Source organism: Hoplias malabaricus, chromosome 1 (assembly GCF_029633855.1).
Source record: "Hoplias malabaricus isolate fHopMal1 chromosome 1, fHopMal1.hap1, whole genome shotgun sequence".
NCBI classification, from domain to species: Eukaryota; Metazoa; Chordata; class Actinopteri; order Characiformes; family Erythrinidae; genus Hoplias; species Hoplias malabaricus.
The window spans coordinates 43,989,690-44,002,234 of record NC_089800.1 but is presented as its reverse complement, the minus strand read 5'-3'; the positions used below and the strand labels follow the sequence as shown (position 1 = coordinate 44,002,234).

General features: G+C 38.2%; 1 protein-coding gene across 2 annotated transcripts in view; it reads right to left on the bottom strand.

Moving 5' to 3' along the window:
• Window positions 1-339: 339 nt before the first annotated feature.
• The window catches only part of exoc3l2b (exocyst complex component 3-like 2b), a 31,671-nt gene continuing 19,465 nt past the window's right edge, over window positions 340-12,545 (bottom strand). For both annotated transcript variants that reach the window (XM_066680222.1, XM_066680216.1), the window contains exons 4-13: window positions 9,661-10,318; window positions 8,392-8,506; window positions 7,466-7,576; window positions 6,795-6,895; window positions 6,448-6,561; window positions 6,222-6,357; window positions 5,427-5,549; window positions 4,585-4,740; window positions 2,892-3,013; window positions 340-1,660 (exon numbers count right to left, since the gene is read on the bottom strand). In XM_066680222.1, coding sequence (XP_066536319.1) covers window positions 1,381-1,660; window positions 2,892-3,013; window positions 4,585-4,740; window positions 5,427-5,549; window positions 6,222-6,357; window positions 6,448-6,561; window positions 6,795-6,895; window positions 7,466-7,576; window positions 8,392-8,506; window positions 9,661-10,318 — 1,916 coding nt within the window. In that variant the 3' untranslated portion in view covers window positions 340-1,380. The remainder of the gene's footprint in view (window positions 1,661-2,891; window positions 3,014-4,584; window positions 4,741-5,426; window positions 5,550-6,221; window positions 6,358-6,447; window positions 6,562-6,794; window positions 6,896-7,465; window positions 7,577-8,391; window positions 8,507-9,660; window positions 10,319-12,545) is intronic.

The window sequence follows — 12,545 nt, the reverse complement described above, 5'->3', positions numbered from 1 at the left end:
GATGACTGAAGTGTAACTCATTAACCGACACTGTTAATCAGTTAACTAGATCACCTCAGATAAAAACCTATGGAGCTGACAGTAATATGTGGGTCACTTGTTGTTTTTGTAACAGAACATAAAGAACATAAAGGGTGAGTGGAGGTGTCTGATGAGTTTAGAATTATAACACAAACACACTTCTGAATATAATCCACCCTGCCACCCCCACCTGCCCTGATAACTAGATTCAATCAAACACAGCCTTGTGGACTTTCTCAAAGATATAAATATTAATTTAGGGATATGCATAAGTGTGATGCAAAGAAAAAAAAACAAGACAGTTATTTTAGCATCCTTATTTATTTATTTATTTTTATATGATTTAAGAATTTAAGAATAGCATAGAGGGTTTTCTATGTCCAAAGCAGATTTAATGTCAATTCTGAAGTAAAAGCTTCTCTTAAATCTTTACATATACAGAGTACCCTAAAGCAAATAAATCTTTGATGTCTTTTTAAAACGTCATTCTCCCACCAACATATACAGACCAATCAGAAACCACAGATAGGCTGACTGAGGCAGTACAGTATTGTGTTAAACACAGCTTCCACAGGCATCATGAAATGAAAGAAATTATGAGTACAAGACTTTTATGACAAAAAAAGTGCTATCTTGTTCCATAAGATTTTGGTCCATTAACATAAAAGGCATTACAAGCATGTGTTCATATGAACAGATATTTCAGTGGAATGAAGTGTGTTGAAACATTGCTGCTGCACTGCTAATTGATATGGAAAATATTGGTGCAATAAATAAAATTTACCTAGCATCTAGCACATAAATAGTCACCCTTGACTTTTCTAGATTTGAAGAGTGTCATGAATCCCATAGGACATTTTCCTTTTAAACGATGCCTGCAGCATGAAATTATTCATTTAAATATGAGAAAAAAAGATCATTGATCATTGCATAGTACCTTCAATCAAGTATTAAATCACCCTTTACAATTAAAAACAAACATAAATTCAGTCCCACCAGTATAAGAATGGAGGCCAACATAAGAGATGGTCTCAGTCATTTGGATGCTTCCAGTTATTTTTTTGGGTTTTTTTTTTCATTCTAAACCAAATGATGGCTTATTCCAGTAGTTCTTTATAATAGGTCTTACTACTTTTTTGATCCCTATAATAAAAATATATGCTAACAGAAATTAAAACTTAATGGATGTTCTCCACGTTCAGAATTAACATGATGCTTTTTTTCAATGTTAAGACATCAACTGCATCAATCAGCAAAAAGTATTTTTGTATGGTTCTGACAATGATACACCTTGATTCTTCTCAGTCCTTAAAGTTCATCATTAAGCCAGTATTCTCAATGTGTAAAATCACTGCTCCATTACAGCATGTCATCGTGGTTCTCCCTGGTTGGAGTCCTCCTGCGGTTTCTCCTGAGGCTGGAGAAGGCAGAGGACATAGTGAGGGCTATACGGCTCAGGCCCATGTTGAGGCAGTGCACTTCAGACGTCACGGGCACATCAGCAAATAGAGTGTGATCTCTTGACAGCCGTGAGAGACTGTCGCTGTTCTCGATGTCCTTCACAATGTTGAGGATCTCCTGCCTCTCTGTCTGCCTGGTCATCCCCCGGATATTCAGGATAGCAGATACATGTTTCTTCCTTTAGTAAGAAACCAATGGGCATCATGTTTATTAGCCTCACTGCAACTTTACTACAACCCCAATTCCAATGAAATTGGGACGTTGTGTAAAACACAAATTAAAACAGAATAATAACATGCAAATCCTTTTCAATGTATATTCAATCGAATACACTACAAAGACAAGATATTTAATGTTCAAACAGATAAATTTTATTGTTTATTTTTTATTTCATTTTTAATTTGAGGCCTGCAACACGATTTGAGGCCCCTGACAGGGGCAACAAAAACTGGGAAATTTGAGGAATGCTAAAAAAAACACCTGTTTGGAACATTCCACAGGTTAAATGGAAACAGGTGAGTGTCATGATTGGTTATAAAGGGGAGTTTAGTTGAATTACAACAGTCATTCCAGCACTAGAGACATGACTTTGGTTTTATCGGCAACTCTTGTGTCTGTGAAATTGCAGTTTACTATTGTCTGTGTCACTGTTATTTATATATTTTTATGATAATAGAACATGTAAAATTTTATAATGCGTAAATGATGTGTCTTTACCAGGGTTGAAAACAATTAATTCTATAGCTCAGTTAGGTATTAACTAATTAATGAATTGCATAATTATGCTGAAGCTACAGAATCTACATCATCCTGTTGCTCCCTTTTACTGTATTACATTCCAATAGATTGACTCCATGTATTATATGAATACTAAAAAACTACAAAAATTGCTTTAACTCAGTGGAAACTACTTTACTATGTCAGCGAATACCCTGCAGCTCTACTTGCTGACAGTTAACATGTGTGAAATGGAAAGTTTGCACTCCATAATAGTTAAAGCTTTGGAGGTTTCCTGCTTTATTTAGCTTGCATTCCACAAAAGACTACTTCCTCAGTTTTCTGCAGTCCTATGGGACTAATAAGCATATAGTGCTCTCTCTAGTTTAAGCTGTAGTCAGTATGTTGAGCCCAGGCAGGATGCCTGTATTTTTGCTTTGTCTTTGTCATGGTTCGAAGATGAACAACTCCTAAGCTTTCATGTGAATCTGGGATAACCAGAGTCTCATAAAAATCAGGAAGCTACTGAGGCCTTGTTTGCTTTCACAAGCCCCTGTTTCATCGTCAGGCTGAATGGATGGAGGTAAACGTGTTCTTGCCAAATGACCTGAGATCCCTGCTTACTGACCTCCACCAAACCAGGGGTCACAAGTTATGTAGGCTACTGTGGCAGGCCTACTTTGGAAACTTACCGTACATCAGGGAATTCCCGAACTAGGACGCCAACTTCCATTTGGATGGAGGGTGTGTCTTCTAGAAGGATGATTTCTGATATGTGCGGAATGGCACTGTCTAGCCATGAGGCAGAGGACTCCTGAAGTTCAAAAGAAATAGGAAAATAAGAAAACAAACAAGAACAAGAATAACATCACTGCCACCAGTAGAGGACACACCCTCTATACTTAATACTGCACATTTGCAAGACAATACACTGTGGAATATTATCTATATCTTTTTTTTAAATAAGCTACAAACATGGATAAAATTAGTTCTCACTACAATGAAAATATTCCTGAATCACGTCTACGTGAGTAAATTATTTTACATTACAAATATATTGATTCAAAATAATTTGCACACATTTTAATGAAGTAGTTTAAGCATATTGTTTTTCATTATATAATAATTCTTACGTAAACACAAAGATCAGTAAAATATAAACAAATATGTTCACTTGATCAAAAATGATATGGTGTGTGAAAATACTGGGGGAAAGGTTTTGAGCTTGGCTGTAACATATGAGATTGTAAATGTTGGAGTGATTATAGTAGTGTTTCACAGATTAAACCACCATTCAACATCACTTGACATATTATTAATGCTGTTTTTGTCTCCTAAGAATTTCTTATAGCGTAAGTTCAAATGCTACATGCAAGACAGCTATAGAAATAGCTGATGATTTAATATTTAAATTTTATGGCAAAAAGAAAAATATACTGTAAATCTTTTACAGTAATTGCTTGATATGTCATCTGCCTCCAGTTAAACGTCATCATCTTTATATGGCTTTTCCTACAGCTTAGGTCATCTTTATGGATGCAACTCTGTTTTATTCATTTACAGCTACTTAAAAATTAGTTGACATTTCTGAACGAGGTTGCCAGTTAAGGATTTACAGGACCAGAATGTACAACCAATGTTTCTAAATGTTCTACTGTCCACTCAAAACAACTCTGAATGTAAAACCTGATCAGAACAGTCTGTTTACTCATAGTTTGGAAAAACACATTACCCCAAATATACAATAAGGTATAAAGGTATAAAATCTATACCCACTACATAAAGGTTTCTTTTCCTGGCTCCCCGCTTGACCTTAGAGGTCGGCCATGGTTTCAAAGTCCCAAGGCAGGACGCTCCTCTGTAAACAAACTCATCCTGTTGTCCACAGAGGTGACAAATGGATGTTTTAACTGGAGCAAAGAGCGGGAGCAACACAAGAGAAGAGGGGAGAGTGAAGGGTAGGGGAGATGACCTTTAAGTGGAGTTGTTTTTGGCTATGCATCGTTGACAGCGTTCATTCTCCACAGATTTTGAATTCTCTGAGGTGTACTATTATTGAAACGTTTAGACTCCGTCTTCAAGAACTTCAATTTTTTTTTTAAACAAACATATACAAACTATTTTCAATACTAATTCAAATTTCAATTTTCAATTTATTTGTTTTCAATTCCAGTGCCAATATTTTTAATCACAAAGAGTTATGAGATTAACACTAATTGTAGATACTAATGACTTTTGTCATTTACTGATCACACCTTTACAGTGAGGTATACTTTGTCTATAAACCTGTCCCAAAATTTTACTGATATTATAGGAGGTCCTCCTGGCTTGTGGGCACTGCCTCTATATCCTGCAGCAGTCACATAAAAAAAAAAACAGACTCACTAAGTCTTTGAAGAGTGCTTTGAGGTTGTTGCCATCATCACGGAGGCGGCCTGCCATCTTCTTCCTCATCTTGAGTGATGTACAGATGATTCTGCCCCTCATAATGGCACGAACATATTCAGTCATCACCCGCCGATGGGTGTCTCCAACCAAGACCTGCAATCAATGACAAAGTACACCAAAGAGGTTTATAAATATTTGTCACAATAAGCAATACAATACTGCCTCCTTAAAACTAACCTAGTAGAACAACTAAGGAATGTTTTGTGTCAGGAGTTTTCTTCTTTATATTTTCTTATTTAGTTACTGGAGCTGCAGAACTAATGCAGACAGTAATACAAGTTGATAGTCATCTGTTAAAATTGAGCAAACTCGCTGCAAACTTTTGCTTGCTGCAGTTTGATCATTTAAAAAGGCTTAGTGTTTTTTTTTGACATTTTATGATATAGATATGTATAAAAGTATAAAAAAATGAAGATCAATTTCAAACTCCAAATATGGCTGCTGCTATTGTGACATTATTACAGATATCAGAGGAGTATTTTGCATAGTACAGAAGGCATAAATCTGTCTGAGATCACCTAACATGCCGATAGAGTTTTAAATTTGTGTGATGATTAAATCAAACAGTTTGCATGATGCCTGCTGGTGGCTATTCACTTCCATTCATTTCAAATTTCCCATCACCTCGCTGACAAGGGAAAATCACTGATGTGATTCATTTTTCCTAAATCATCAGAATAGTTCTAATGTAAGATGAATATGTTGTGGCAAAGGTATTACTATATTTCAGCTTAGGTGATTTTCTTCACTAAATTCAAGTGTTGGAGGTGTTTATGCACCTGGTACGGTGGACTGTCCATCCTCCGGAACTTCTTGAAGTGCTCCTTGATGTGGGACACAATCTGCTCAAAGGCTTCTGTGTTACTCAGCCATTTCCTCTTAACCAGTTTGTCAAAGAAAGGCTGCAACAGTTAAGAGAGAAAATGTGTATCAGTGTTGGTAAAATAACCAAGCAAAACTTTCTGTTCACTTTCAGGATGGGTGAGTTTTCATATCTAGAATTCCTGAGATTGAAATGGACTTCCTGTCAAAAAAAAAAAAACAACAACCCTTAGGAAAACCCATTCTTAGACAAAGAGGATACTCAAAAAACACCGTAGCCCATGAGGCCTGGCAATGCCCAGCTTGACTGAATGTAATGTATGGCATTTAGCCAAAAACATCTTGTTCAAATGTGTTTGTCACAACAAGCTATTTTTGTGCCTTGTCCCTGGACTGAGCGTGAGCCAACATCCCTGAGAACAAACCATGAAGGAAATACTGATAAGAAATTCTTTATGTCTTAGACAGGGGCTCAGTACATAATAAGGGTATAAGTACATAATGAATGTGTGTGTGAGAGTGTGTAGATAGTAACATAACTATATTTGTGCAAAAATATTCCTTTAATGGCAATAAAAATGGTATCTGTTATTGCAGCATATGCTTTTGTGCGTGTGTGTGTGTGTGCGTGCGTGTGTGTGTGTGGGTGCGTGTCTGTGTGCATGTCACGGCTAAGTGTATATATAGTGTCTTTGTCTGAGGAAAACACATCTATGTTACGTGTGTGTGCTGTTTGCATCTGGTAGACTCACCCTGATGTGCTCAAACAGTCTGTCATTCAGCACTCTCACACTGAGGTTTACAATTCTATCCAGTGCAGTGTTGGCTCTTCGAACAGAGTCTTCACTGACAGCAGGGTCACACTGTACACACCTTTCCACAAACCCCCTGTTCAAATTGCAAACACATTTTGAAATATCCAGACCTGAGCAGAAATAAATAAACAATGAAATTCATATGAGAAATGCAGAATCTTACCTGAATGGTGGACAACAATTGGCCAAAGCTATTGTCTTGGCAATATAACCATCTTCATGTTCCCCAAACACACTCACAAGCTCTTCATGGAACATTTCTACTTTCCTTTGAAAACTTTAAAGCAAAAGACATAACGTCAAATAAGGTAATGGAGAATGGTTTCAGTAAAGATCTATAGTATGCCAAAACTGAAGGTTGTACATTCCTCATACAAAAAAATAACTCAGTCAAGAGAACAACTCTTCTAAAAAAAAATTATGCAAACCCCCGAAAGCTGTTAATGAAGTGCAGTGTAGGTGTTTTATTTAAAATGGATGGTAACTGTATATTACCAAGAAACAATTTACCTGTACAGGAAATCTGCAAGGCCGTTAAGGCTGCACTGAGCCACCCGTGAGCCCAGATTCCGGTTAACTGCCGCAGATCTTTCAAGATCCTCCTGCAGCCTCTGTAACAAGAGAGAGATCAAAGACTCGTTGAGCATATACAGATTATAATCACTGTATATGTGTGTGTGATATTTTTGGATTTGGATTTGTACTACTTCAGGGGTCAAATATCAGTTTACACGAGATTCTGTGATTTTGATTTCAATCTTTTAACTGCATTAAGCCATATGATCATTAGTATGATCATGTACTGATGTTGGATGATTAGTTCTGAATCACAAATACCAGTCCAAATTATGCCAGGAAAGGTGGCGGTAGATAATTCTTAGAAAATTGAGTCTGCATTAACCCTGTATGACCACTAGATGGTAGCAAAGAGCAACAAGGTCACAATGGGAAGTTTTAATTTATGTTGGTTTCAGCAAGATATATGTTCTTTTTTTAATTAAAAAAATGTCCCCACACTTAAGTTTGTCTTCAAAAGTCAAGGCATACTTTAGTCAATATTTCAACAGTTTTGTACTCTCCCAAATGTGTATGTTTTAATATTTTTATAGAATTTCTGGAAAAAGAAGAGTATTTTGATCAATGTGGTGTTCCAGAACATTCAGTGAGTTTGCAATACTAACCTGAATAACTGTGCGGGCGAGTGGGAGCTGATATTCCTCAATATGAAGCGTCTCCATCCATCTTTTCTCTTCCTCATCCAACACCTGAGACAGTTCAGTGGTTACTTTCCCCTGTAGCAAAATGACAGATAAAATCAATAACATATTAAAAATCACTGGTCATATGCAAAGTTACAAATTTAATAAATAAGTTGATGTTTAGTTAGAAAAAAGCTAAAAAGGAGCAAACAGGATGCGTATATTTGTGCTTAAAGATAAGATGTGTGTAAAGATAAATATTAATACCATTATTTGGATCAAGGTGCTAGCATATATATGTTTTAAAAAAATGAATATAGCAACAAGCAGCTAATTTCTGTGTAAATATATAACGGAGTGAAGATGTCCTGAGCAGAGAGGGAAATCACACACCTGCTTTGTATGCATCTAATTGCTACAGCAGTTAATATGCAGATTAATTTCAAATCTAATTTATGTCTAAGTTAAAAAGAAAGATTTTTCTCAGACTTTAGGAAAATATATTGGATGTCAAAATATCATCAAGGAACACAATGACTAAATATACAGGAAGTTAACCTCACTAAATCCTCTTTTTCTAGGATGCCTATGGATTATTTTGTCTACCTTATGGAACTGTGGACATAGGGTCTCTTACCTGCATGAACTGACATTCAAGTTGCATAATGAGCTAAGGGGAAAGAAGCCTTTTTTCAGGCCGTCTCCTATTGTGTGGTGCTCAACCCAGACAGGAAAACCATGCTTTGACATTGAAATGGCACAGTCTAATTGGCTGTATGGGTCGCAGCGACCAGTCCTCTTTTGGACAGGACAGGAATTGCTGTAGGTGCACCCTTTTCCGCCAACTGCAATGAGGAATGCCACACCAGGGAGTTGAGGAGACAAAGTTTGGGGATTTGGGCCCTTACCCTGACTGAGTTGAGGCAGTCCAACTCCAGCTTCTCCACTGTTTCTGTGGGCAGCAGCGGTCCGAGCTGAGAGCGGTTGATGGGTGATGTTATGCTCACTGTTCCAAGGACATCCCTGCAGCAACAACAGGAAGACTCACTCAAACAGTGTGTCTGGACCTCAGATGCAAGGAAACATTAAATTATGACGGGATAGGCGTGGGAGTGTACTTTAAGAATTTTATCAACGAGAGGTTATCAATAGCCATATTTACTAAAATTGCCACTGCAACATGAGGTTGAAATATAGACAGAAAATGGTCTACAACCTATCCCAGTAAACATTTAGCCGTTGATTCAACGTTGAAATAACGTAATGACTGCCGTCTAATCAACGTTCTCTTAAGGTTGAAAATGAAAGTTGAAAAGACGTCCAAACCCAGACATTGAAAAGACGACTATTAGACGAATTTTGGACGTCCATTGACGTTATTAATTGGCCCCGAAATAAATTACTTGCATAAAACGCATTTTGGACGTCCACTGACGTTATCGATTGGTCATCATTTAACTAACTTATTAAGATGGAATTTGGACGTCCATTGACGTTTAAAATATGTCCTTGACGGACAGACTACTTTTAGACCTATTTTGAACGTCCAGGGACGTTCCTTGTTTACTGGGATAACTTAATCATCATGACAACCAAATAATTTACAGTTTCCTGCTTACCACGCGAGGACAATAAGCCAATTCACATTCAGTGTCTGAAGTTCTGTCTCATAGTCTTAAGGCTAAGAAGCAGTGAAAGCTTAAAGTTACAGTTCATCAAATAGCATCATACAAATTGTGTTTCTACATCTTCAGAAACTGGCCTCATTTTGCTAAGTTGCTAGACTGTTAAGTGATCTCAGACTTTTTTGATATGTTTTCTGACACTATGATAAACTGTAAAAAAAAAATGAACATAAGCCAAACTGCAACTGCTGCTGCTGCTACTATTTTAAGTTTCACGTACCCTCTTCCATATATTTCATTTATAAAAAAAATCCTAAACCACATTAGCATAAATCAGTTTAAAATGACTCAAAAACCTAAAATGGTATGGGATGATTTAGACATGCACAATGCTAACTGCAAATTGAGCTACTAGTTAGTCACGTTAGCCTCAAAACGCCAAAGCTGATGAAATACACTTTGTAAATAAAGTTTTTTTTGCCAAAATGTGCCAAAGCAGTCCTTTAAAAGATTGACTTATTATAATTAAAGCAGTAACAAATGTGGCTTCACCTGTTGTAGATGTTGTAGAGCCAGTCTAGAAGGGAGTAGATGTCAGTAATTTGCAGTTCTCCTTTTGTGATGGCCTGAAGACGGCGGGTTACAGCCTGGTGGTAGCTCTGTACATACACCTGGAAGGCATCAAAATCCTCGGGGTACACAGACGCCACGTTCCTCCGGGCTGCCCCTAGGTCCTCCACCATGTGGCTCCTCAATTTGTCCAGGTAAGCTGCCAACTCACCGGCCTGTATATCCGCATGCTGGGGCAGGTTCCCATCAGCAATCTCTGCCACTGCCTCCTTCCAGCGCTTCTTCAGTTCCCTGGGTCGGGACCCTCCTTGGAGAGCCCCCTTGTTCATTGCCCAATCCTTGTCGGCCTGCTCCTCCTGCTGCAGGACCTGCACCACCAGCCCCAGGTTGGGTCCTGCAGTGGGGGAGCGCAGGGATTCCCTAACCACATCCCAAAGCTCTTTCTGTAGGGCCTCGTACAACAGCTCTACATCCTTGGCCTTGCGCCGGCTGCTGTCTTTGCTGGGGCTGGTCAGATCCTCGGGGGGGTTTCCTCCTGCTGGAGAAGAGGACACCTCCATACACTCCTGTTCCAGCTCCAGGATGTGGGTGTCCGCAAGGAACAAGTCTCGTTTGGTAACCAGCTGCAGGATCTCCAACACTGAAAAGTCAAGAAAAGCAAAAGAAGCTTTAACTATATAGAACAGGTGATATCAAATGATCAATAATGGCCTGGGTGATTATGAATATATCAAAATATTTATTCTGAAATCATTTGTGACAGAAAGGTTTCTTTAAAGCAGTAATTGAGGAATTTCATTTTAACTTGTTAATTAGATGATGAGGTGGCACTGTGGCCAGCAGGTAGTGTTGCAGTCACACAGCTCCATTGTGGTTGTGGTTGTGGATTTGAGCCCTGCTCTGGTGACTGTCTGTGAGGACCTGAGTGTGTTCTCCCCGTGTCTGCATGGGTTTCCTTCCATGGCTCAAAAACACATATTGGTGGATTGGGTACTCAAAAATATCCGTAGGTGTGAAGGTGTGAGTGAATTTGTGAGTGTTTGTCGCCCTGTGAAGGACTGCTGCCCCATCCAGGGTTGTTCCTGCCTTGCGCCCTAATTTTTTTTGTCAAAAATTAGTAGTTTATAGGTTGTAACACAGGTTGTGTAATCAAAATATGATATCTAGTTGGACTAGGAGGACTGTTGCTTTCATACACTTCTTAGTACTGCATTTTGTCAGCTCTCATCAGGGATCATACAATACCAGAAAAATCATTTCTGATTATTCTTACATGGAAGAAGGTCAAAGACTTTTTTAATGAAGCATGCATCTAATAGCATCCAAGAAGATACATCATGTAGGTGTAGCATGACACACTCAGTTTTATTAAAAATCAACTAGAGGGAACAAACACCTCAGCCAGTCAAGATGGCAGCAACATTTTGGTATTTTCTTCTAACTTAACAAAATTAATACTTCTACTTAGTTCTACACGACACAGGATGTTTCAGTTTGTTAAGCAGAACCCATATGTTCTCAAAAGGCCATGAATCCCAGTGATCCCACCAGTGCTTCTGACGTGGTTAAACAAGGACTTAAAATTATTGTTGTAGTAGTCCAGTTCTGACTGAGATCAGTGCTCACACCCATTACATCACGCGTGACTTCTCATATGGGATGAGCAAATTTCCTATAACAAGCAATTTGTTCTGATTGGTGATGACAGAACTTGACCCAGTTAAATGTTTTACCAGTGTATTTGCAAATAAAAATAAGAAGTAGCTATGTCTATTTTTGCCAAAAAAAAGCACCTCTCCCTAAATCCCTGCAGGACATATTAAATTCAAATTGTAACATGGTACAGCCATGACATTAATATGATTAATGAGGAAAACTTTCAGCTCCTCCTAGACCTTTTTATAAATCAAAGAAAAATGTTGCTGCTGTTCTAATAAAGCTTTTTAAGTTTAAAATCCACTCGTTATTACATTTTCACACAGTATACACAGCTGGTTTGAACATATGGCACCCAAACAAATCTGACCCACTACATCATCTTGAACTCTTCATGAGTCCTGAATGTGCCCTTTGGTATTTGACTACAAGCAGTGGATTCTTGAAGTTAGTTGTGAGATTCAGCAGCCCTGGAACAGACTACCTTTAGCATATCTGGCATATGCTTCATGGAACTGAGGTCTGAGGAATTTAAAGGACAGTGTAACATCTTTATATCTATTTTAGGTTCCTCAAACCATTCCTGAACAATGTGTGAAGTGAAAAAGATAAAAGACACTGCAGTCAGGCAACCCCATAGCCATAAAGAGAAGGATGCTATGCGGTTTAGGTGAGACCTGTCAAACTGATGGCTACAAGAATCCCTGGAGCCAGTGTTTTTCAATAGAACATCTTCCTAAGTATATTGTCTAACTTGTGTTAGACAAGTGGTCATTATGCTTGGCCTCATCGCAAAATGTTCTTCATGCTCTCCTAATCCCAGGCGAGATGCAGGTTATCAGGCAAGCTAGAGAGCTTATGACTTATCACATGGTTATGTGTTGTGTGATTATATCTGACCTGTGGTACGCTTAACATAATGCACAAGATTCCAAAAACTCCTGCTGTAACTCTTATGTAATGTCTTTGTTCAGAAACACACAGGGATGGTTGATTATATAGCATTCCCACTGTACCTTGGGGAGCATGGAAACGATGTCACTTCCTTTCTTGTTTCTAAATAAGTAAGAACTAAAAAATCCCTTTAGGAGGGCAGCAGGGCTTGGGTGACGAGTTTTCTAAGGGGACCATGACAAACACTGCTATTCAAACATTTGGAATCACATGTTGTATTAATATTTGTTTGATAAAAAATTACAGGGTTTTTTGGC